The sequence below is a fragment of the Anabrus simplex genome, chromosome 1 (genome assembly GCF_040414725.1).
Source record: "Anabrus simplex isolate iqAnaSimp1 chromosome 1, ASM4041472v1, whole genome shotgun sequence".
In the NCBI taxonomy this organism is placed as follows: Eukaryota; Metazoa; Arthropoda; class Insecta; order Orthoptera; family Tettigoniidae; genus Anabrus; species Anabrus simplex.
The window spans coordinates 967,262,465-967,290,296 of record NC_090265.1 but is presented as its reverse complement, the minus strand read 5'-3'; the positions used below and the strand labels follow the sequence as shown (position 1 = coordinate 967,290,296).

The window sequence follows — 27,832 nt, the reverse complement described above, 5'->3', positions numbered from 1 at the left end:
ATTCAGGATCATATCAAGCACTTGTTCAATATTGGCATCAGTTACAGCTGCAGATGGACGCCCGGATCTTTCCTTATCCTTCAGGCTCGTGCGACCTCTTTTGTACTGTTCAATCCACCAGTAAACACTTCACTGTGGCAAAACATTGTCCCCGTATTGTGCTGAAAGTCTTCTATGAATTTCCGCTCCTGGTACACCCTCAGACCGCAAAAAAGAAAAAAAAAAGGATTACGATACACTGTTCTTCCCTGGTGCAAACAGCGAGTGGCCCGGCCATGTTTAGGTCGCAACAGCGCAAGCTGTACTGAACTGATAACGCTGAAGAAGACAATGGTGCCATCTAGCGGCTGGTGAGCACACGATGCCATAGAGCCAACGTAAAGACAGTTAGAGCAAAATTGCAGATACTTATTGACTTCTCTGCGTAAAATGATAGTTTCATTTTGGTCTGCACGAATGCTTAGGGCATTATGAAGGTAGTAACCTGTCTTTATTGCCTGAGAAAATAACTGTTCTTATAGATATGTGGATTGGAACATACTACTATACTCTAGCTACCCAAACTTACCTCATTTCGAGGTCGAGAAAACACAACGTTGTTTATATCCTTGACATATCTACACAACGTCCAGTCTAGTTCACGTGTGCAATATTTGCATCCGCAATAGACAAGAGAAACTAGCTCGTTGTACCCGCTGGAAATTCGCCAGGTGTTTCGACACTCGGCTCTCTGAAATTGTTCAAACCCAAACCCGCACAGACTCAACTGGCTTGTATCCGTACTCGTCCTGTGCGTATTTACTCGCCATATGCCGACTGTTTTGCGCTGGCATTGCACCCGTGCGATCACCATGCGGATAGAATGAGTCCGGAACCGCGTGGAGAGGAGAGCGTACACAAGGGCTGACAAGTGTACCCGAGTGTACCCGTGGACTCGCATACTTAAACATGTCCCGACTGACGATCTTTGTTTATCATTTGTTTTGGAAATAATTACGATTGGTTATCCCTTGATTATTATTCTTATTCACGTACGAAATGATTCTACATACTTAAGTTTAGCAGCTCAGCAACAGATTTTTCCACGTCATCCTAAGAACAAGAATGAGCAAAGAAAAAGGTGAGAAAAAAACCGGTTCCCCGAAGGTTAGTACTGGCTCCCCTGCTCTTCGGTCTGTACACACCTTGTCGTACGTACGACATCGTCACTGGTGTAAAACCTTCAATTATTATGTTTAATATATTTTAATTATATTTTATTAAATGCTAAATTATGACCAATACATGGTTTCCCTGTAAATATGTATTATATATTTGTATAACCTCAAATACGTATAGTGTACAGGTTTAACCTCAAAATCTACATAGTCGAAAGCGGTAGAAAACTCTATAATGTTCGTATATTCGATTTATTCTACTATAATTTGGTATATATGAAGGGTTTTGGAAACTTACTGTAAGGTTTATTATCGAGATACTTGTAGAGACATTAGGAAAGTTGGAGAAATTCCCATATGTATTGGTAAACAGTAAGGAACTAGCTGGATCCATTACTGAAGTACTCCATTCGACTAGCTGGTCGATCGATGTTTCGAGTGTGTTCCACTAGAGTGTTGTAAGAACCCTTCCAGAAATCGATAAATCTAGACGGTCGGTTGAACAGTATATACTGTATATCGAGCTGCCAATCAGTGAGTCAGTCAGGTTGGACTCGAAGGCAAGTGATGGACTGCGAGGGGCTGTTGGGCTCCGAGGTGGAGTCGGTGAGTTCAAGAGAGAGTATGTTACAGAGCGCGAGTCAGTGTTGTTGATATCTGTACTTGTCAGAATCCACTTCAGGGTACTCCGCTATTCAGTGTTGTACTGTCACTTGCTACTGTGTATAATTGTGTGTTGTGACTTACAGTGACAATAGAGTAATTTACATAAGGAAGTGAACGTGTTCTCGTGTGATGTTTATTTCCGTCAAATAAAATCGCATTTGAGAATGATAATCTGACCTTTTTTGAAACACAGTCTAGAAATATTATTACGCTGACATTAGAGAACACAGTAAGAGAAACAAATTAGAACAACTTTTAAAATTCATCAGTTAATCCTTATCAAAATAAATTGTATATTCCATTCAAGTAACTAGTGTAACTCATGTAGATTCAAATGCCATTTAGAGAATGCCGTGCTTATCTGTAATTCCGGAGACTTTACTATTTTCATTTTTTCTCGCGATCTGAAATATGGAAATGAAAGAGACCAGCTTCAGACCAAGTGAGAAGATAGCGAGCCAGCAGGATTGCCTCTCACGTAACCTATCAAAAAACTGTCGAGTTAAGACTTTGAGATGCGTGGATGTGTTATGAGTTTTTTTGGCTTTTTTGTATTTCGTTTGGACTTCCCGTGGTAATTTGATGCACCTCGGTTTTTCTTAATTCAGTCTGTAAACATTTATATTTTTTTTTACAACTCGCTTTACATCGCACCAGCTGCCTCTGTGGATGAGTGGTAGAGTGTCGGCCTCCGGATCCCAAGATAGCGGGTACAAACCCGGCAGAGGTAGTCGGATTTTTGAAGGGCGGAAAAAGTCCATTCGACACTCCATGTCGTACGATGTCGGCATGTAAAAGATCTCTGGTGACACATTTGGTGTTTACCCGACAAAATTAATTAAATCTCAGCCATAGACGCCCAAGAGAGTTTCGGTTTACTCGGTCTGTCAACTAGTGGGCCTAGAGTAAAACGGAACGTCGAAATTGACGAGTAGACAGCCAGATGGCGTCAACTTGAAATGTCTGCACACGGTAGCTGAGGCCATACGATTATTATTATTATTATTATTATTATTATTATTATTATTATTATTATTATTATTATTATTATTACATCGCACCGACACAGATAAATCTCATGGCGACGATGGGATGGAAAAGGGTTAGGAGTGGTAAGAAAGTGACCGTGACAGTAACGAATAAATGTTGAGTGTGAAAATGGGAAACCACGGAAAACAATCTTTTCAGGTCTTCCGACAGTGGGATACGAACGCACTATCTCCCGAATGCAAGATCACACTGCGCGCCTTTAAACGCACCGCCAACTCGCTGTTCACTCTGTAAGCATTTCGTTTCACGGGCTGAAATCTCAAGTTGAGAATGGTGGGAGAAGGAATGTGTTTGGAATGTCGCTGTTCATTTTGTGCACCTCGGCTTTTTAAAATTCCATTTGTGAACATTTCGTATAATAATATATACTTTTCCAGTGGGATTTCGTTATCTATACAAAATCCATGATAAGCCATCGTGCCAAGACGTAATGTAAATGCAGGTCGTAGTACGTTGCATTCAAAAAATTATGTCTTGTGAGTAGAGTAGTTCCTATTACTGTAGTCCTGTTTTCACTGATAATATTAATTAATGCACTTATTATAATCTAAGAACAAATTATGGTTGTACACGAAGATGATCTGTTTGTCAGCGAGACGGACTCATTTTGTCTATTTTGTTTCGTTCTGTCCTCTTTTATTTTATTTTTCTTCAACCTTTTTTAACATTTTAAAACATTTTATATTGTTTTTGATGTTCTATGTATGTACTATGTACTGCCTTTTGTAATTGGAGGCAACCTCTGTAAAAGGCAATGTTTAAATAAACACAGTACATATATAAATATGCTGTTTGAAGTAAAACTGGAAGGATTCTTTCCCCCTCCTGAATCTTTGCAATAGCTTCTGATGAGTGACCACCCAAACAGAAAAGGTTTTTGAAACAAATACGTCATTATAATAATCCATTTCAACTGACCTCCTTTGTATGTACACGTGGCCTCATGTCGACTCTTAAGGTCCAAGAACAAACATACCATTCGGTCGGCAGACTGTATCCTTCTGAACATAATGGTCACAAGTTGCTACATATTTATTTCATTGTGGATCCTAAAACACAGGCTTCTAATCGATGCAACATCACTAGAAAACTTTTCAATAATGCCTTAGTGAGGTCTTTGCAAGAAATGTTACACTGCTGCAATAATTACGTTCAGAAAACTGCGATTGATAGTGTCCCACCAAACGCACTGGAATTCCATATTGTTTTCCACGGCGATGAAATGCCTGTTCGTAGACATCTCGGCCGGTTTGATGCCCCTACTATGAGTTAAGTAGCTGTTGTAAGAACTGGGCAACAGTTTGACAGAAAGGAAATAATATTACGTAGTCGAGATAACAACCTTCATATAATTCCTGAAATTCACACATCTTACGATATATTTAATATTATGTAGAGGCGAACACCGTTGTTCCATAAATATTTATGAACATCACCTGATCACTGGGGAACTGCCTTGTAAAACTGTGCCATGCAAGAATTGTTACCGAATAATGACGAGACTCAATGATCTCCATACAATACCTAGATTTGAATACTACTAAACCACCGCATAGTGGATCTGTATGCTAACATTCAATCGGAACGTTTAGCCTCCATATGAAATAATCAGGCAAAACTACGAACGGAAAAGTACATCCATTTGCAAGATGCTTTGCGAGAAAATTAACATATTGGATATATCGGCCAGTTAGTTATGTTGGAGGGCTAAAGTATCTTCAAAAGATCACAAGATGCGATGATTTATGTCAGGAAATACGGCAAACCTGATTTTTCATTACAATCACATGTAATTGTAAGTGGATTGAAATTAAAGAAAATATCCACAAAAAAGATATGAGATAGTGAGCAGAGTATTTCATTTGAAAATTCAAAAATTATAATGGGAAAACACTTGGCCAACCTCGCTGCCACATGTAAATTGCCGAATGTCAGAAACGTGGCTTGTCACAGATCCATCTTCTACTATGCCACATAAAATAATTAGACTAAACAGATAGTGTAACTTCAGAAGCGTTACCAAATAAATATTCGGATCCAACATTGCATGTTGATGCGCTTGGCCGTGTGCCTGTAGTTTATCATAACAACAGTGAATGTTTTCATCTATGGATGTTACTTCATGTGGTTAAAATATTAATTATATTTAATAATAGTGGAACGAATAACTTAGGGCACATTTCAAGAAGCATGCAGGGTCAAGGGATTGCTGGAAGACGGTAAAACGTATTTTCAGAAGCTGCTTTATGTAGTTCGGTAAGACCACTCGGATATTTGCTTTCTATCATTGTCGTATTTTGCCAAATTCCTCATCTATTGGCAATTTGGAATAATCACTGGAACAGCATGTTAGAACACATATTGAAACAAACACGGAGAGAGCTAGCATAAGAAAAATTAAACTATCACTAAAGTGTATTCGGTGTAGGGCTGAGTGAAGTCAACAGAATCGCATGCAACTATCAGCGATTTGGAATTCATTTTCTAGATAAAAATAATTTACAGCCAGCCAATAATGAGGACGATATTTAAACTTATCCCATACTAGTAATGAATAATTTTGGATTAAATTGGTAGTGTTACATTGCTTTGAAATGGCACATGATCATTCTCGACTCCTGCATACCGTGGCTCAAGAAGAACATCGTCTGAACTCCGATCAGAAAAAGCTTATACCATCACATCTAGCATCATAAGTATGGAAAGTGAGATTTTTCCCTCCATGCCCCTGGATGTACAAGCAAAACGTTTTTCATTAATTTGTTGCTCGCCAATGTAACGTCCGGTAGTAACATTCCTCTGCAGTCGCATCATCTGGAATTGCAGCCACTCTTTTGTAACGGGGAGAACAGATCATGCAACATTTAGGCTTCGTCTGAAAGTTACCGGTAATGATGCAAGCGTATGTAGGCCCTAATATTTCAAAGCAATGTAACATGACCAATTTAATCCAAAATTGTTCAATATTAGTACGGGATTAGTCTACAATTCAGTTAAAGCTTTAGACAGGACCATGCGTGAGTGATCTATGAAATAAGAACACACCAATAGTTAGCTGCATAGTTTTGTTCACCGGAGATTTCCGTCAGATCTTATCAGTGTTACGAGGTCCGGCTCCATGGCTAAATTGTTAGCGTGCTGGCCTTTGGACACAGGGGTCCCGAGTTCGATTCCCAGCAGAGTCGGGAATTTTAACCATAATTGGTTAATTTCGCTGGCACGGGGGCTGGGTGTATATGTCGTCTTCATCATCATTTCATCCTCATCACGACACGCAGGTCGCCTACTGGCGTCAAATAGAAAGACCTGCATCTGGCGAGCCGAACTTGTCCTCGGACACTCCCGGCACTGAAAGCCATACGCCATTAGTGTTACGAGAGGAACGAATGCTGACGAAGTAAACACTTCATTAAAATGTCCTTACATATGGCCAGATATAACAACAGTGGTACCCAGAACTAACAAGAGTATACTTTTATTTTTTGAAAATAATAATAATTTTGCTGATATCTTCATTTAAGTCGGAAATGGACAATTGAGGATATTGCCGGAAGAGTGGCTTATAGGACTTTGGCTTTTTTTCCGGCAATCACTCTAACTGATTCACCATATTGTTATTGTGATTCCATGAAAATTTCATTCAGCTCGGTAATTTTTGTAGATGTGAGCGATATTTTTCTGAAGGCATGCCCAGTTGGCAGTCACTCATGGCGAGCCAAAAACAAACAACATTGGTTTAATTGAAGTTATGTGATTATTCTGGTTGGTTGCTTTGACTTGTGGAGAGTGCTGTAGTGACTTTTTATGTTAGAAATGTGAGTGCTGATAATAAGAGTATTTCTAAGAAAAGACGTAAGTTATACAGCAATAACACTAACATAAAACGTGAAACTGCTAAAATAACAAGAGCTGAAGGACAAAGTTATGTCACTAGTTCTGGCAGAACAGTTGGAAGAAAGCAGTTTTTAAATGTAACTGAGTGCTGTAATGAACAATGTTTCAAACTTTTCTCAAATAAAACACAGGAAGAGCTCTTTGGAAACTTCTACAGCTGTTAGGTCACTAAAAACTGACATTTGTGTCTTTTGTGCAGAGCACAAGGAAAAACTAGCAAGAGACCCGAATAACCCTTGTCGAGTAGCTTATGACATTCACGTCAGAAAGTACAAGAGAAGGCACGACTTAAAGGCAGAGTATTTAAATAAAGCTAAAAGTGACCCCTCTTTCCTAGTGTGTGAGTGCGATTATGCACAAAACTACCCAGTTCCTCGTTTAAATGTTAACTCACAGTTCTGTAAGAGATTGCTGTGGATGTATGCACTTTACATACGCATTTATAATGACGATGATTTTTTAATGCTTTATGGAGACCCAAAGTGCCGAAACACTTAACACTGTTATGTCATTTTTAAATGATTGTCTCCTGAAAAACATGAAGGAATATGCTCAAGTAAAAACTTTTACTATCTGACTCGGAGGGGGGTCAAAACCGAAATATAACCATGACTAAGTTTTTACTTGGTTCGGTAAAGTTCATGATGTTGAAGTTATCCAGTAAGGGGTCATTCGTTTACGCAGTGTGACAGAAACTTTGAATTGGTAAGAAAATCCGTAAAACATGTACAAGTAATAGGAACTGTAAAGCCTCGGATGGAAGGTATGATACAAGCCCGGCGAACTCTAGTCCATTTCAGCTCATAATGGATAGAGAGCTTATCCAAAACTGGAACAAATCCCTCGAACCATTTTCCGTGGACGTTAAGAAATCTATGAAAAACAATAGTTTACGAGAATGAAATACGTTTGGCTGAAGTACAAAAGGGATGGAAGTGTTTTGTCATCAAACAGTTTTTTTCCCATTTTCAAACCTTTCAAACTCCTAACAACCATTTACAACAGGATGTTAATGCAAGTAAAGCCTGAGGTAGTACCATACCCTGAGGTGTTGGAAGCAAAAATACAAGATGTGAAAAGTTTGCTTAAATACCTACCAGAAACTGACCCAATCTGGATTGAACAGCTTCTAAGAGAACAAAAGGTTTAAGTGAAAGTGGATGTTGAACCTGTTTACTAGCTTATTTTCATTATTACTTGTAATATTACATTTTCTAACCTCCAATATGCAGTATCATTATCCAATTTCACATTAACATTTAAAAAAATGATACAATGTGTTTCCCCCGCAGTCTCTATTTTCCCAGAATCTTATTATTAGCACTATAATAAGTTATTATTAAAATGTTTTAAATTAATTTATTAGGCCTAAACATTTCTGTGATTAAATTCCATTAATAACTTATAAAACCTACACTTTATTTCATCAAAATAACATTATTTGCAAAATACTTTGAGCGTTTTTAACAATTGTCGTAAAAGGGGTGTATAACATGCCATATTTCTCTACAACAAAATGAATAAATATTACAAACTGATAGGTTTTTTATCTTTCAAACGAATCAATTTTTAAACCAAAAGTACTAATTAACCTGCATTGAAGAAGGATTTCATAACAAATCTTTCAACTGTGATTATCTCAAAACGCAGGCTCCTCTTCCGACAATGTCCTCAATTATTGAACCATGAAGGAAAAATTACCCTCAATAATGGTTTATGTTTTCTTGTAAGCAACGTTCAAGAATTGATTGATGGCGCTTATCCTGAAATATACGATCTACCTAACAAGTCGCTTTCATGGTTTAAAGAAAGAGGAGTATTATCACTGACAAACGAACATGTTGGGAAAGTTAATGGCTTGGTGGTCTCTAAATTCACTGCCCAGGCTCAAGTATAATACCCTGTGGACACAATAGTCGATAGTGAAGAAGCTGTTCATTTCCGTACTGAATTTCTAAATTCTTTGCCTCCTCCCGGCTTGCCAATACACAAACTGATTTTGAAAGTGGAGGGTGCCTCTTATAATGTTACGTAATCTACACCCGGTGAAGTTATGCAGTGGGACGCAACTGGTAATGAAAACTTTGAAAAACTGTGATTGAAGCTATAATTTTAATTGGCTGTGGCACAGGAGAACGGTCTTAATACCGAGATTCACTATGATTCCTTCAGATTTGCCCTTCGATTTCAAACGAGTCCTAATTCCAGTAAGTCTGCTTTGGCATGGCAACAACGGTGGTACAAGGGAAAATAGGTAGACAGGCTCCGAAATGTATCTATCAATGTTGTTAGTGTTTCTTTCTTATATTGTATCTATTACAACGATATGGATGACGGAGAAGTCCATTTACAGCAAGATGGAAGAAGTCTGCTCCAATGTCTGAATGGTCAGTGTAGTAGTTTCGACTCAGAGGGCCCCCGGGTTCGATTCCCGGCCATACCGGAGATTTTAGCTACATGTTCATTTACACGCAACATTTCAGACTAAAAAACACCATAAAACACGATATAGTGAATATCCCTCCTAAAAGCTTTAGCGCCAGGAAGGAGACCCAGCCGTAAAACTGGGTTTTATCTACACATAGTGCCGACTCCAAGCAACTGGAAGAGCTCAGGAAGAAGATGAGGATGAAGATAGCAGTGGCGAAGATAGGTGATGATAATAAAATGAAATGAAATGGCGTATCGCTTTTAGTGCCGGGAATGTCCGAGGACAAGTTCGGCTCGCTAGGTGCAGGTCTTTTAATTTGACTCCCGTAGGCGACCTACGGATCTTGATAGGATTAAATGATGATACAGACGACACATACGCCCATCCCCCGTGCCAGAGAAATTAACCAATTATGGTTAAAAATCCCGACCCTGCCGGGAATGGAAGCCGGGACCCCTCTGACCAAAGGCCAGCACGCTACCCATTTAGCCACGGAGCCGGCGAAGAAATGTGATACTGAACTCTGTCGTGGACTATCAAAGTCACCATTAAAGCATACATTGCATCAAAAGCTAACGTCACTCACATCGACTCCAGACCTCTTGTCATCCCAGCTTAGACCAGATGAATACTGCAGACCGAACTCGTTGTATAATTGTTCCGCTAGGTCGCGGTAGTTCGTATCGCCAGTAGCTTTGAACATCCACGCGGCGCTCCACGCCAACTCGTCGCCGTAACCAGAAGAGCTGAAACAAAAGGGAAGTAAAAGAATTTCGGAAGCTTTCAAAAATAGGAAATGGGCTGCTAGGTTTTCTTCCCAGTTCTAAGAGATCCGTTGAAGATATCAGACACAAGTGATATTAATTAGGTTTGCATGAAACTCGAAGTCTATGCCAATTAATAAGCTATGGACATGAAGACTTCACCACGAAAGTTCGTACAGCGTGGGTCATTTAACACGTGAAACTTCGCCACTGCGTTAATGCTATTTGTTTAACCAGAGTCGTAAGCAGAGTTTCAATCAATCAATCAATCAATCAATCAATCAATCAATCAATCAATCAATCAATCAATCAATCAATCAATCAATCAATCAATCAATCACTACTGATCCGCATTTAGGGCAGTCGCCCAGGTGGCATATTCCCTATCTGTTGTTTTCCTAGCCTTTTCTTAAGTTATTGCAGAGAAATTGGAAATTTATTGAACATTTCCCTTGGTAAGTTATTCCAATCCATAACTCCCCTTCGTATAAATGAATATTTACCCCCAATTTGTCCTCCTGAAGTGCATCTTTATCTTCATATTGTAATCTATCATACCACACAAACTTATTCGTCTACTGATGTCATTCCACGCCATCTCTCCCCTGGCAGCTCAGAACATACCGTTTCGTCCAGTAGCTCGTCTCCTTTCTCCCAAGTATTCCCAGCCCAAACTTTGCAACATCTTTGTAACGCTACTATTTTGTCGAAAATCACCCAGAACAAATCGAGCTGCTTTTCTTTGGATTTTTTCCAGTTCTTGAATCAAGTAATCCTGGTGAGGGTCCCATACACTGGAACCATACTCTAGTTGGGGTCTTGCCAGAGACTTATATACCCTCTCCTTTACATTCTTACTACAACCCCTAAATACCCTCGTAAACATGTGCAGAGTTCTGTACCCTTTATTTACAATCATATTTATGTGATTACCGCAATTAAGATCTTTCCTTATATTAACACCTAGATACTTACAATCATCCCCAAAAGGAACTTTCACCCCATCAACGCAGTAATTAAAACTGAAAGGACTTTTCCTATTTGTGAAACTCACAACCTGACTTTTAACCCCGTTTATCAAAATACCATTGCCTGCTGTCCATCTCACAACATTTTCGTGGTCACGTTGCAGTTGCTCACAATCTTGTAACTGATTTATTACTCTATAGAGAATAACATCATCTGCAAAAAGCCTTACCTCTGATTCCACTCCTTTCCTCATATCATCTATATATATAAAATAACTTGTCCTGACTGACTGACTGACTGACTGACTGATTCATCATCGCAGAGCCAAAACTACTGGACGTAAAGAAATGAAATTTTGGAGATATATTCATACTAAGATGTAGGTGCTCGCTAAGAGAGGATTTTTGGATATTCCTTCGCTAAGGGGGTGAAAAGGGGTGAAATATTAAAATTAGTGTGTCTATATCTCGAAACTTTAAAAGTTTACAGATGTAAAAATTGGTATTTAGAATTTTCTTTAAAAATAAGGAAACACGTATTTTTTGGTTTTCAGAAAATCCAAATAGGAGGGGTGAAAAGGGGTGAAAAATGGGGAAAATGGGTTGAATGCCCTTAATCAGGATACCAGTACTTATATCTCAGAAACTGAAGATATTACAGACCTGAAAATTGGTACTTTTGATCTCTTTTAAAAATAAAGAAACACGTATTTTTTTGTTTTTGGAAAATCCAATTAGTGGGAGGGTGAAAAGGGGGTGAATTTTTAAAATGAGTGAATCTATATCTCCAAACTTTTATAGTTTGCAGATGTAAAAATTGGTATTTAGAATCTTCATTAAACATAAAGAAACACGTATTTTTTTGTTTTCGGAAAATCGCAATAGGAGGGGTGAAAAGGGGTGAAAAAGGGGTTGAATGCCTTTAATGACGATACTTATATTTCAGAAACTGAAGATATTACAGACCTGAAAATTGGTGTTTGGGATCTCCTTTAAAAATAAAGAAACACGTATTTTTTGTTTCTGAAAAATCCAATTAAGGGGGGTGAAAAGGGGGTAATATTTTAAAATGAGTGTATCTATATCTCAAAACTTTTAAAGCTTAAAGATGTGAAAATTGGTATTTAGAATCTCCTTTAAAAATAAAGAAACACGTGTATTTTGTTTTCGGAAAATCCCAATAGGAAGGGTGGAAAAGGTTGAAAAATGTGTCGAATGCCTTTAATGAGTCTACTTTTATTTCAGAACCTGAAGATATTACAGACGTGAAAATTGGTGTTTGGGATCTCCTTTAAAAATAAAGAAACACGTTTCTTTTTGTTTTTGGAAAATCCAATTAATGGGGGGGTGAAAAGGGGGTAATTTTTTAAAATGAGTGTATCTATATCTCAAAACTGTTAAAGTTTATAGATGTAAAATTGGTATTTAGAATCTCCTTTAAAAATAAAGAAACACGTATTCCTTTGTTTTCGGAAAATCCCAATAGGAAGGGAGTAAAAGGGTGAATAATGGGTTGAATGCCTTTAATGAGGCTACTTATATTTCAGAACCTGAAGATATTACAGACCTGAAAATTGGTATTTGGGATCTGCTTTAAATGTAAAGAAACACGTATTTTTTCGTTTTTGGAAAATCCAAATATTGGGGGGTGAAAAGGGGGGTGAATTTTTTAAAATAAATGTGTGTACATCTTAAAACTTTAAAATTACAGATGTAAAAATTGGTAGTTAGAATCTCCTCTAAAAATAAAGGAACACAAATTTTTTTGTTTCCCGTAAATCCCAATAGGAGGGGTGTAAAAGGGTGAAAAATGGGTTGAATGCCTTTAATGAGGATACATATATCTCAGAAACGGAACATATTACAGAACTGAAATTTTGTATATGGGATCTCCTTTAAAAATAAAGAAACACGTTTTTTTTTTTTTTTTTTTTTTTAGTTCTTGGAAAATCCAATTAATGGCGGTTAAACAGAAGTGACAAATTGGGGTGAATTTTTTGAAAGAATCTTGGAAACGTAAAATGTTACAGACGTAAAAAGTGGGGGTTTGGAATCTCCTGTAAATGTAAAGAAACATAGGTGATTTGTTTTTGGAAACTCCACTTAAGGGGAACCCAAAATGGTTGAAATTTTAAAATGAGAATTTTTACAGTATATCTAAAAAAACTTAACATGTTACAGAAGTGAAAAATGGTATTTTTATCTCTATTAAACATAAAGAAACGTGTATTTTTAGTTTTCGGAAATACCACTTGGGTGGAGGGGGGGTGAAAGTGACTGAAAATGGTGTTGAATTCTTTTAATTAGGCTACTGATATCTTAAAAACGAAGATGTTACAGATGTGAAATTTGATATTTGCAATCTGCTTTAAAAGTAAAGAAACACGTATTCTCGGAGAATCCAATGAAGGGGGGGGGGGGGGGGGAGGTGGGTGAAAGAATTGAAAAATTAATTGACTTTAATTGTATGAGAATATATACATCTAATAAAAACCAAAGTTGTTACAGACGTGAAAATTCGTATTTGGATCTCCTTTAAAAACAAGAAAAGCGCGTTTTGGGGGGGAAACCATCTTGGGGCGGGAGTGTAAAGGAGTTGAATTCCTTTCATGGGGACACATAAATCAAAAAGTGAAGAAGTTAGAGTCGTGATAATTGGTATTTAGAAGATCCTTTACTATTAAAGAAACAAGTATTTTTTGCGGGAAAATTCACTTGGGGGGGGGGGAAGTAGTTTGAAATGAAGTGACAAAAGTAAATTATATTTATGGGGATACTTATATATCAAAACTGAAGGTAATAGACGTGAACATTGGTGTTTTTAATCTCCCTTAAACATAAAGAAACACGCCTTCTTTTAATTTTTTTTTTGGGGGGGGGGGGGTTGGCAGTAAAAACTTAACGGCGGTGGGGTGTAAAAGGAGGTGAGACTAATTGATTTTACTGTTCTTAATGTACTTATAAGGATCCTCCGTTGCTCAAGCGGCAGCGCGCCGGCCTCTCACAGCTGGGTTCCGTGGTTCAAATCACGGTCACTCCATGTGACATTCGTGCTGGACAAAACGGAGGCGGGACAGGTTTTTCTCCGGATACTCCGGTTTTCCCTGTCATCATTCATCCCAGCAACACATAAAAATAATAATAATAATAATAATAATAATAATAATAATAATAATAATAATAATAATAATAATGTTCCGGACCGTCGTCAAATGTGCGGACCGCGCTGGAAACGGCTCCTGGACGGGTAATGACTAAGAATGCAGTCCGGCCGCGGGTTCAGTGCCGCCAAGGCACCCAATATGACTCCACGCCGGATCTCCTGAAGGATTTTTTCCAGATTAAAAATGATTATAGGAAAATACGGTATGGCAAAGATTTACGGACACAACTGACCGGGAAGAATACCTGAGCCTAGCCCGGGAAGTACGAAATTGATTGCTGGAAAGGAAGATTGAAAAATGGGAGGAAACGTGCCGTAATCTAATAGAAAACGAGTCAGATCGGGAATTTTGGTGGATTCTCGCTGAAAACGAGTCAGATCGCGAATTTCGGCGGATTATACATCTAAAACAATAAGCATTCAATTATAAATTTCAGTTTAGTACCGTAGCGAAGCACGGGTACCTTGCTAGTTTATATATATAAGAAAACATAAAGGTCCAATAATACTGCCTTGAGGAATTCCCCTCTTAATTATTACAGGGTCATATAAAAATTCGCCTACTCTAATTCTCTGAGTGCTATTTACTAAATATATATAGCCACCCATTCAGTCACTCTTTTGTCTATTTCAACTGCACTGATTTTTTCCAGTTGTCTCCCATGATCTGTCCTATCAAATGCCTTAGATAGGTCAATCGCGATACCGTCCATTTGACCTTCTGAATCCAAGATATCTGCTATAACTTGCTGGAATCCTACACGCTGAACTTCAGTGAAATAACCTTTCCTAGACACAAACTGTCCTCTATCGAACCAGTTATTAATTTCACAAACATGTCTAATATAATCAGGAAGAATGCTTTCCCAAAGCTTACATGCAATGCATTTCAAACGTACTGGCTTGTAATTTTGAGCTTTATGTCTATCACACTTTCCTTTATACATAGGGGCTATTATACAAACTCTCCATTTGTTTGGTATAGCTCCTTCATGCAAACAATAATCAAACAAGTACTTCAGATATGGTACTATATCCCAATCCATTGCCTTTAGTATATCCCCCAAAACCTTATCATTTCCAGCTGCTTTTATAGTTTTCAATTTCTGTATCTTACTGTAAATGTAATTTTTATCATAGGTAAATATTAATACTTCTTTAGTATTAGTCACCTCGTCTATCTGGACATTATGCTTGTAATCAGCAATCTTTACATACTGCTGACTGAATACTTCTGCCTTTTGTAGCTCCTCGCATACACACTCCCCTTGTTCATTAGCGATGGAATGTCCTTCTTGGAACCTGTTTCTGCCTTAAAGTACCTATACATATCCTTCCATTTCTCACTAAAATTGTTGACTGCCAATTATGCTTGCCAACATCATATCCTTAGCTGACTTCTTTCCTAGATGCAGTTTCCTAGTAAGTTCCTTCAACTTATCCTCACTTCCACAGCCATGTCTAACTCTATTTCTTTCCAACCTTTCCAAGCTTTTTAAAACTCCCTCATGCCTGTTTTATCAGCCATATGGTACTGCCTAGTAGTCCTACCTTTCTATCACATTTATTTTTAACTACGACAATAACAGCTTCGTGGTCACTATTATCATCTATTACTTCGGTTTCTGTATAGAGCTCATCTGGTTTTACTAGCACCACATCCAGAACATTCTTCCCCCTAGTTGATTCCATCACTTTCTGAATCAGCTGCCCTTCCATATTAACTTATTTGCCGTTTGTTGTTCATGCTTCGTGTCGTTCGCATTACCTTCCCAATTGACGTTTGGTAAATTGAGATCGCCCGCTACAATCACGTTCCTTTCCATATCGTTTCCCTCATAGCTGATTATCTTGTCAAATACTTCTAAATCAGCGTCAGCGCTACCCTTTCCCGGTCTGTACACTCCAAAGACATCAAGTTGCCTACTATCTTTAGAGATAAGCCGTACACCTAGAATTTCATGTTTGACATCTTTAAATTTTTCGTAGCTTACACATTCTTCTTTCACCAGAATGAATACTCCCCTTCCACCATTTCTATCCTATCTCTAAGATGCTATTTCCAGTTCCGTGAGAATATTTCTGTATCCATGATATTATTTATCAGCCATGATTCAACTCCTATCACAATATCTGGTGAATTATATCTATTAAATTACTTAATTCTATTCCTTTCTTTACTATACTTCTACAGTTCAGCACTAACATTTTTATGTCACCCCTACCTGACTTCCAGATCTTTGTACCCTTATCACCGCTACCTAAACCACCCCGTTTCCCTAAATGTACCTCCCTATAACCCTTCCAAACAAATTTCCTAACTTATATGTACTACTGCGGTTAGAGTGAAGGCCATCTGAGGGTGGTTCCTTTCTCCTACCCACCCATTAGGATCTAGAAATTTCACTCCAATTTTCCCGCACACCCACTCCATAGTCACATTTAAAACCCCAATCACCTTCCAGTCAGAACCTCCCACACAGTATTCCAGTATTCCGCTTCCTTAAACTTCACCCGTCCACCATTTACCAGATATTAACAAATACATTTGAATATGGTCTACGTTTTAATTCTGTGTGAATGTTCTTTACTTTACAGATGTTTAGTTATTAACAATGATTAACATAGAATATTAGCAATAACTTTGTGGTCGAAAATTGCTCTCAGCCCCCGGTAATCCTTATCCCCCGAAACAAAGTGTTCAAATTACACCTTGTTTCGTCAAGGGAGGTCGTTTTTAAGAGTGCTTTCAAATGCAATTTACCAGTAACTAGCTGATGTGCCCGTGCTTTGCTACGGAATTATACATAGTATACAGAATTCGAGGTTAAGTAGTGTACACGTTGTGAGTAAGATTATATTAAATTGCATAGCTCTTAACTTTACCCCAGAAACGCGACGGGGAAGTCACAATACGTCTTTTCTCAGGTAAAGACTGGGTTAAGGAATTTTAATTGTAATTCTGTTTGGGAGTTTTCATTATGATGGCAGGCCCACTTACCTACTGCCAGTCAATCGAGTTGGCCAGTTTTCATTATAATGACAGACACTCGCTCCCCACATTCCTTTTTACATCCTCAGAAAGACTGGCTTTGTGGTTTTCCCAACTGAAATCAACATAGGACATTACAATGAAGTCAGTAGGAATGTCACGATTAAAGCTATGCTATCATATGAAATACTCGATGAAATAAAAAACCGCACATTTTCTCACTTTTGACGAACAGTACTACGCTGCCGACTTAACAGTCCAAAGTTTCCGAGGTGGAACGACCAGGGCCGTGAACACTCCTCTGCCATTATTCCTTCAAGTGTGCACACTGCTCATTCCAATCAGCGTCTCAGAGTAGGGATCCAGCAGCTAGAATACTGTGATGAACCAGTGTGTTACATGCTAGTTAATAATGTTATTTGCTTTACGTCCCACTAACTACTTTCACCGTCTTTGGAGACGCCGAGGGGCCGGAATTTAGTCCCACAGGAGTTCTTTTACGTGCCAGTAAATCTACTGACTCGACGCTGTCGTATTTCAGTACCTTCAAATACCACCGGACTGAGCCAGGATCGAACCTGCCAAGTTGGGGTTAGAAGGCTTCTATTTTGAATCTCACAGTATCCATTTTATCCCTATATTCTTCAATGTTGGTATACTCATCTTCATATTTCTTATCACTCCCTTCTTCCTGCAAAACCAAGTCCAGTATTTGCTCATCTAACATCGAAAGTTCTTGTAATAACCGTTCCAATTTTACGGACATCAACCTAACATCTTCGTCATTTATCGCGTCTTTATTTAGCTCATGTAGTAAAAGTCGGGAGGTTTTCGTGAATGATATCCTCACAGGTTTCCGTTTCTTACACAAATTCTCCATTGTGGCACGTACAGTTATACTAATCACGTCGGGATCACCAAATTAAATGTTGGGTTAGACACTCGCGCACTACCCGTGTCACAGATCCTTGCACCAACATTAATAACTACAGGACGTCATCTACACAAGTAAACACATTTCAAAACATATAACATACTTTCATACGAGGTTCAATTCTCCAGACATCTACAAACCACAAACAATCACACCATTTTCCTTTTTACTCACTCCCAGAGTTCCCCATTTCCAATGAGTACATAACCAAGTTCAAGGAAGTAAACAACGCAAAGAACACATGGTTTCTCACAATATTGTAATACAGGTGCAATTATTGTTCCTTTGGTGAATGTTATATTACATAGAACTATTATTACAGCACTTCACTTGGTAGACTGTCAAACTTAACCTTTCTATAGAAATTCGCTCAGGAAGCATCAAAAACTTCCATTTTGTAGCTTTTTTTCCAATGTTGATGTCTATCTATTTTTTTTTTTTTTTTTTTTTTTTTTTTTTTTTTTTTTTTTTTTTTGCCTCCTCACTTCTAATTCCCAATTGCCTCTATTGTCCCTTAAGATGGCTTTCGGTGGTTTCCCGTTTCTGCACCAGACAAATGTGCAAGGATACGGCCGCTTTCTCCCTTTTCCTATCCCATTACCGCCTCAAACTCATGCTTCAGTGCGATGTTAAAAACTCAGCAAAGAAAATTATACCACCTACTTTGTAGATACGTACCGATAGAAACTTGCAGCATCGGTGATGGAGTCTGAGTAGATACCTCGGTGTTGATTGGCAAAATTGAACAGCTCGGCAGCATGACTTCGTAGAGTGTTGGCGTAGTTGGGATCCACATTAGCGAACACGATTGAGGCGGCGGCCAGGGCAGCAGCGGTCTCTCCAGCCAAGTCGGAACCTAGATGGGAGCATTCATCAAGTGCATATTCGTGCTTCACTTCAGTTACTTCAGGATGTATGTTTCACTACCTCTTTCTCTACACATCTACCACCTTGTTTTCCGATGCCATATGGATAGTCATACAATACAGTATCCGTAAAAACAAACAACATTCTCTGAACATCATTAAACATGCAAGGTGACGGCGGCAACACGTATCTAACTGCGTGGGTACAGCACGTGTTCAAAATGTGCGCCTTCACATCTGATGCATTGTTCATAACGGTCCTGTATATCGTCCAACATACTGATGAACACAGGTTGCTGTAAGGTCACAAAGAATGACTGTCTCTTCCCTCGTAATTCGGGAACATTCCTAGGCAGGTCATCTGACCGGAAAGAGAGGACCATGCACCTTAACTTCGCTACTTCAAAGAAGAAAATAAATATAAAATGCCCCATATATAGGCACGAGATATGGAGAGTGGATCTCCTAGGTGACGGCGCAGAAGGGCAAGTGAACCCTCGCGGTGTGGGCTGCAGCTCCAATTTCCTTCATCCATGATTGTCGTAGTGGCAGGTTTCTGGTGACATGGAGCACTGTTTGCTGTTCAGAGCATGTTTATAATATCTTTCAGACAACATGGATGATCTCAAGAGATTGCTTTTTAAAGTTATCTTCAGCCGTAATACACCGTGAACTACAGGATTTATCGGAAAGGAATGTGGAGCTACTGTGAGGTTGTACGTATTTTGACTAATTGGCGAATAACTACACAGTTAAATAGGTAATGATAACACAAGTATATACATATAAAAACACATAAATATTCATAACCTACACAGAGAACAAGTCTTTCAGCACGGAAATGTATTATTCTTTCATTTAAATACTTTGGGCCGCTGTCCCCCCCCCCCCCCAATATATTGGTTGTCGGCTTCATAAGAGTCATACAGACAGCCGGTTTATTGAACGTCATGTGGTCAAATGTATCATTGAAGATGTTTTTGTGAGCTATTCTGATGAATGTATGCACGTAGATGTGATAAAGTGAAAGTGATCGTTTAAGAACGGCGATAATTTGGCGATAGAAACATGTTGATTGGTTGAAGTACCTGATAAAATATTTCTTATACCGGTTTGGTCGCTAGAGCCTTGAGCGAAGCAGTTTTAAATACCATAACAACGTATCCTCATTTCTAATGACAGTGTATATTGATTAGCTGCTGCTAAAATAGCTTAGCTCAAGACTGACTGTATGACTCAGTTGGTCAGGGACCTACCTCTTTGCTCAACGTATCAGCAGAAGTATCAGACTGACAGTGGACATGTCGACGGCAAGTTAAGGAGATTTTCACGGTGAAATTCTGGCAATGATATTCCACAACTGTCTTAACAATGTTAGAGAAAAGACCACCCGAAGAATGAGGGTGAGGCAAAACGATACGAAGGGCTAGAGTAGTCACAAAATTAATGCCATTGGAGTCAGAAGAGTATTTGACTAAAGGAGGTCAAGGAGTGCAGTTGAAGGAGAGAAGTTCAGAAAAAGAAATTGGAAGTAGGCCTAATGACAAATTCAGCTCGGGTCCCGTGGTCACCACAACAAAGACCTAAAATTTGTCAGCCTCTAAGCTAAGCTAATCTGTCTCTGAAACTGTTTCCAAATTCAAGTATTCTAGTCGAAGACTTCAAATTATACGGAGTCCATATGGTCTAAAGAGAAGAGATGCCATGTTCACAGAGTCACGAAAACCTTCATAGAAAATGAATGTATGTTTTTCTAGGTTTGTCAGATGGAATGTTCAATACTATAATAACATCTTTGGTAAATAGCAGAGTGCTGAGATAGGAAATGTGGAATTCATAACCATCAGAATAGCCGAATTCCGTGCAGTCAGCACTGAAGCTGAATAGTCAAAATATTGATTTCACAAACAGAATAGCAAACGACTAAATATAATGTTATTGATTTTATAAATCATTAACTACTTTTATTGTTTTCTACAATACCGACTGGCCGGGAGTTCTTTTATGTGCCAGTTAATCAGGTGGCTCGATCCTGACGTATTTATCTCCTTCAAATACCACTGGACTGAGCTGGTATCAAACCTGCCTACTAGAGCTCAGAATGCCTTCTCTGTACCGTTCGAGCCCTCGGCACGATCAAGCGATTACAATACGGAGGAGTACGAATGGAAATGCTCTCTATGAAGACTCAAGTTCTATTTAACATTGCAGATGACGTCTCTTTCCGTACCTGGACGACTCTCATCGATGTAGTAAGCTGGACGAGCCATATTCATGTCCTCTGGTCGACCCCAGTAGTCGTGATCGGGCTGTCCCTGGCCAACTTGACCGTACAGCTTGTTGGCGGACACGTGGCACTTGAGGAAGTAGTCTGTAGCCCACCTGATGGCCCGTCTAACCTCATCCAGCTGTCCAGCTGCAGAGTAACCATTTTCGTACGAGATCACTCCCCAAGAGACCACCGTAGTAGTGTAGGCCATTGGGAAGCCGAACTTCACGAAATCTCCAGCTGAAAATAGAACATAACAGTTATTGTTTGATATCAGCTACAGAAGCACGTATTTTATGTTAGTATATTTGAGTTGCCAAGATGCAAAGAGCCTTAGGTCCACAAAAATGAAAATTGAGATAAGACCAACATTTCCTTCTCCACATCATTTAGCATTGATCAACACTAGCGGAGAGCTTAAAAAATGCCTTTTGCTGCATAGAACCTTATGCCCAGTCACTAAAGAGAGATGCAAGTACCATTATGTCCACATCCATAAGCCTCTATATACTAGTGGAAATGCAACAAACACCATTATGTCCACGAAAGTTATTTTTGCTCCGGTTCTTGAAATTAATGACCAAATCAATAGAAAGCAAATAAAAAGTGAAAAATAAATAATAGCAGATAGTACGTACACAAATGAAGAACAATAATACAACCAAATTTGGTAAAACGGTTAGCTTCGCTACACTGATTGTCATCTGTAATGTGACATTTTCAACTAAAGCCTAGCAAACGGTTAATAATTGCAAGATCACGTACAGGAAACATTATTGTGCGTGGAGAAATCCTTTACAATACAGATTATTCTGTAGCTAAGTCCATTTTAAAAATAGGGAAGAACTGGGACGTAGTTAACCTCAGATTGTCCTTGAGGGAATTAAGTTGAAAAAAGAAAAAGTAAAAGGATCTGAAATGTCTGCTTGAAACTCGCTTCACAGAAAACTGGAAAAATGTAGAAGACATGATTTTTTAAGGATACACTGACTAGAAAGGATGAGCGATTTGGTGATGACACAGTTACACATCTAGAAGAAGATGTATTAGACATTCCTGAAGGTGATGAAGTAATGGTCATTTAAAGGAATTGGATTATTACTGTAGTACTTTTAACGTATAATTTTCCTTTGGCTATTGAAGTGACTTCATTTATATATTTTTCATCTTCTGTTGTTCTTTATTTAAGACAATGTTTGAGCCATAATTTTATACAGCCTGAAGGATGACAACTAGATCAGCTGAAACTTGGCAGTTTGAATTAAGGAACCAGACCCCTTTCTGACCTAGTTTCAAGTTAATGTTTTGCGAAATATTGCATTCTTTTTCTGTCACAGAATAAAGGAAATGTAAACAGTGTAAAACAAATGGAAATAATAGAGGCCTATAGTAATAAAATTATTTTTCAGTTTTTCTTCCTTCCTCCAGTCCACTTAAGTTTATGTCCCCTGTACTGTAGCATATACCATTAATTACATTAAGATGTTTACTGTTGCAAATAGCCTTGTGTACAATGTAATGCATCAAAATGCCTTACGTCCAAACGAAACATTTAAATATCTAGAGAATCATAGAAGTTTCATTTCTCTCGCACATGAATTTAAAATTAAATATTTTTTCTAACTTTATGCTGAAAGAATTGTGATTCTTGCACATAAAAAATGACACGCTTTTCTTTGTGAAAAATGTATAATAGACTTAAGGCTATTTGCATGTTGGCAGCTCATTTCATTAAAACTTCGCGGTCTTTCGTCGAGGAAGACTTGACATACAGGTGTAGGCTACATCTTTTTAATTGAAGTCCCTTGTTCAGTCGCACTGAGCAACTCGCATTCAACAGTTTAGCTGCATCCTGTCCTAGCCCTACACTGCTTGAATTTATTTACACCTACAACTTTGACGTGAAAAAATTATTACAGGGAGGTTAGATATGAACAACACGCTGACAACAGATTTTGGATGTATTTGATCATACTGGAAAGCAAGGGTAAAATTCAGGAGTGTACAAAAACGCTACATTATACACTGCAGGCTACTTATGCACTAATGTTACCCAGTAGAGTATATGAGAGGAAGTATTGTTTCTTACTCCTAAGAACATAGAAAACTAACAAAAATTTTTTAAACAATTAAAAGATATTTATTACACTAATGGAATTTGGAAATAATAGCTTTCTCAAATGGATAGGTAATGTCAACTGTAGCAGCAAACGCTAAATAAATAATCACAGCCAGCACGGTTACGAGGTAACATTGTCTGGCCTTCTATCCATACCTGATATCACAGCTAGCACGGTTACTAGGTAATTGTCTAGCCTTCTATCCATATCTGATATCACAAATAGCACGGTTACTAGGTAACATTATCTGGCCTTCTATCCATACCTGATATCACAGCCAGCATGGTTACTAGCTAACATTGTCTGGCCTTCTATCCATACCTGATATCACAGCCAGCACAGTTGCTAGGTGACATTTTCTGGCCTTCCATCCATACCTGATATCACAGCCAGCACAGTTGCTAGGTGACATTTTCTGGCCTTCTATCCATACCTGATATCACAGCCAGCACAGTTGCTAGGTGACATTTTCTGGCCTTCCATCCATACCTGATATCACAGCCTGCACAGTTGCTAGGGTTACACGTCTATCTGTCAAGCTAACTTCCGTAACGCATATTTTCAGATGAACCCCAGCCATAAGACTTTTATGTAAAAAGGAATTACGTATATATTTGCTAAAGGTAGAAAACTCAATCTTGGGAAAACACAATACATATTACAATTATTATTATTATTATTATTATTATTATTATTATTATTATTATTATGATTATTATTATTATTATTATTATTATTATTATTATTATTATTATTATTATTATTTGGACTTCACTCTTGCAGCATTAATGAAATAATCATCAGATACAACACTATCAAAAAGTACATGCCTTAGCTGCATGATGTAGAAAAACCGCTACATTCATATTTCATGACTTTTTAGTAACAAATATTGTAAATTGAACATTATTAGACGTTTATGCTAAAAGGAAGCTGCATGACACATGTCCAACTGCCTCAGGCAAAGATAACATAGCACATAGATGGAGCAAATTATTGTCCCTAGCCCACTGTAGCGTCATTTCTGGAAGTACAGATGTCAAAGATATTATATACATAATTAGGTTTGCCATCTTTCAGCATGTTACTGAACTACAAGAAGAAAAATATTATGTAGCGAAAACGCTACACTATGCAGTGTAGGGCTAGCATGTCGCGATCAAGGAAGATCGAAGAATAGCTGATATGAAATGGAGTTGAGTCTGTCCAAAATTCAATGTCCATCAGAGGAATACAAGAGCATTGTTTTAAATCAATAAAAAAAAAGATTGGGCAAAGGCATCATCTTCTTCTTTTCCTACCGCTTTTCCCACACGTATATGGTCGCGGATGCGAACTGCGTCGAACATGTGATTTGGCCTTGTTTTACGGCAGGATGCCCTTCCTGCCGCCAATTCTCTATGGAGGGATGTAATCACTATTGCGTGTTTCTGTGGTGGTTGGTAGTGTGGTGTGTTGTGTGAATATGAAGAGGAGAGTGTTGGGACGGACACAAACACACAGTCCCCGAGACAGAAGAATTAATCAGAAGAGATTAAAATCCCCGACACGGCCGGGAATCGAATTCGGGACCCTCTGAACTGAAGGCCAGTACGCTGACCATTCAGCCAACGAGTCGGGCTAGATAGGACATAATAATAATAATAATAATAATAATAATAATAATAATAATAATAATAATAATAATAATAATAATAATAATAATAATAATAATAATAGGAAGAATAATAATAATTAAAGCGCTGATTCCAAAATAAAAATAATATGAATATAAGAAATATCCTTGGATGTATGAGATTCATAGGACAAAAAGATAATTCTCATTGCGGTTCCATATTTCAAAATGTCCAAAAGAGGACCCGTTATTCCTTTTTAATTTTTGTACCCTTTCACTGAAACAATCCGGATATCATTCCGGTATCTTAAATTCACCCTACTAGTGAATGTCAGTGGAGGAAGACACTTTATAACTTCTTGTACGTTGGTGCAGGCCCGAGCAGCAGCACGCCCAGGTGCACTCTGAGTTGATTGGTCCTCCTGTAAGGGACTTGAAACCGAATGCTGAGCTTCTGTAATGAGAGAGAACTCACCATCGTAGTATCCCCCAGTGAGATCTTCGCCGTTGTTCCCTCTGTCGTTGAGAGCTGAGTCCTTGCGCCATGACACCAGAGGATCTATGTCCCACAATTTACCAGAGCGCTGTGCCTGGTAGAAGAGCAAGGATTTATACAGGACCTCGCTGTAGTCATAACCTGGGAACAATACACCAATATTATTATCATATCTGTATACATATAGTATTTATAACAAAATTGTGTTGATAAAGAAAGGTGTCCACTTTACTACTGGTTTTGATAATAAATGAATAACTTCACTGAAGCGCTTTAAAACTATTGTAATTAGTCCTCCTCAGCAACTGATTCTAGATGTCTTGTGGGTGTTACCAACTTTATGATTGGAACTAATTCTGTATGCTATAATTGTATAGTGCATTGACATTGAATTGTGTCTTTTCATGGAGAATGTCGGTGCTTGAACTATAAAGTGTGTATTTATTTCACATTACTCTAGAACTGATGGGCACGAGAGAGATCCTTGGAGGTCCTCCGGCCAGCATTGTGAGGAACACAGAGCGGCACGGTGTGGTGTAGGCTGAGGCAGAGTGCGAGTGAGGCGAAGGATATGAGGCAATGTGTTTGTGGTGAGTAGGGCGAAGTGCATCGTGACATTGGCCGCCTCGTGGAATACGACGTTATTAGTTCACTTTACTACCAGGACGAAGTGCACCGTGAAATCGGCCACCTCGTGGAATACGAGATTATGAGTTTACTTTACTAGTAGGGCGAAGTTTAAAAATATTCTCCCTTGCTCTGCAGTCGCCTTGTAGCGGAGTAGTCGTAAGCTATAATATACCCTCACTTGCAAATTTATTCAATCACATAAACAAACGTTTAGTTTTAGTTTTTTGCCGCAAGGATTAATAACATTTCATTAAATACGAAAATTCACAAAACATGTAAAGTGCTTAATACTACCTCTTCCTGAGAATTTTTATAGCACCGGCAAATGCTGCCTTTTAAAGTTGTTAAAAACAGAGCCGCCTACAAACTCCTGAGCTTTACTTGCAAAATGTTTTAGGCCTATTATTATCATTATTATTATTATTATTATTATTATTATTATTATTATTATTATTATTATTATTATTATTATTGCTGTTGTTGTTACCAGATGCACCATTTCATTGACTATTGAGAACAGTCTTGGGTTCAAATGATCTGTAGAGAGCTTGTATTGATTTCGTCTGAATTTGTAATAAGTTACCGGTACGTATTGAAAATATTGTCTGTTGATATCAGAATTCATCTTAGAGGGCTAGAGAACAAGCATTTTTTTTCCTTTAGCATACTGTCCATATGCCGGCCCCGTGGTGTAGTGGTAGCCCGGAGGTCCCGGGTTCTATTCCCGGTCAGGTCAGGGATTTTTCTCTCGACATGAGGGCTGGTTCGAGGTCCAATCAGCCTACATGATTAGAACTGAGGAGCTATCTGACGGTGAGATGGCGGCCCCGGTCTCGAAAGCCCAGAATAACGGCCGAGAGGATGCGTCGTGCTGACTACATGGCCCCTCGTAATCTGCAGGCCTTCGGGCTGAGCAGCGATCGCTGGGCAGGCCAAGGCCCTTTCAAAGGGTGTTAAATGCCGTGGGGTTTGGTTTGTTTTTAATACTGTCCATAGAAAGTCTTTTTTCTTCACATGTTTAGTTGCTATCGATGACCACTCCAGGAACATAGTAAAAACGATGGTTTAACAAACAATTTCATTTATTTCAAATCAACAAACACTCAATGTATTCCTATCATTAGCTGCTGAAAATTCAAAGTAGTCCTTATAAAACAAATTTGTTACGTGGAATTTGGAAGGGGAAAGAATATTATACGCAATCGAACTCTACTGCCAGCGAATCGTCCTCGAGTGGTAAGAAATCTTTATCTCCCTTATGGAGTAAATTATTATTGAATGCGCGCTTTGATACTTAAGAAGGTTTGAAGAAACTGATTCTAGCTGAACCGAAACAGTATACTTTGTGTATTTTAATATAATAATGCACAGGAGAGAACTTACCATATACAGCAGCGAGGCTGCACACCACGATAACTAGAAGCTGCATTTCGAAGACCGCACACTGCACCTCCTCAGTAATCTTTATATACCACCAACTGTTCTGTTGATACAAGTGGTATTCAAAATCCCCGCCTCACCACTGGTGAATGCACTTCCCTCTCAAGCTCAGGGGTACTCAAACCTCCTGAACTAGTGTTGCCAGGATAATATCAAAAAATAAAAGAACAAGCTAATAAGTTAATGGGAGGAATTTGATGAAGCAATTAGCTTCCGCATCAGAAGTTCACAAGGAAAGAATGAAAAATGCATTTCTATGAACCACAGCTTCAAAACTAAGAAACGCCGCGGTGTCAGAATTTTATCCCTCAGCAGTTCTTTAATACGGTGGAAGCCGGCGTTGTCTTATTTCAGCACCGTCAAAAGCCACCGACCTG

General features: G+C 38.5%; 1 protein-coding gene across 1 annotated transcript in view; it reads right to left on the bottom strand.

Annotated features, from left to right (window-relative positions):
* Window positions 1-27,545, bottom strand: part of LOC136857833 (endoglucanase E-4) — a 42,005-nt gene extending 14,460 nt beyond the window's left edge. The window contains exons 1-5 of the mRNA XM_067136797.2: window positions 27,399-27,545; window positions 25,365-25,526; window positions 21,116-21,394; window positions 18,698-18,875; window positions 9,785-9,944 (exon numbers count right to left, since the gene is read on the bottom strand). Of these exons, the coding sequence (XP_066992898.2) occupies window positions 9,785-9,944; window positions 18,698-18,875; window positions 21,116-21,394; window positions 25,365-25,526; window positions 27,399-27,444 (825 nt within the window). The 5' untranslated portion in view covers window positions 27,445-27,545. The remainder of the gene's footprint in view (window positions 1-9,784; window positions 9,945-18,697; window positions 18,876-21,115; window positions 21,395-25,364; window positions 25,527-27,398) is intronic.
* Between the last annotated feature and the right edge of the window lie 287 nt (window positions 27,546-27,832).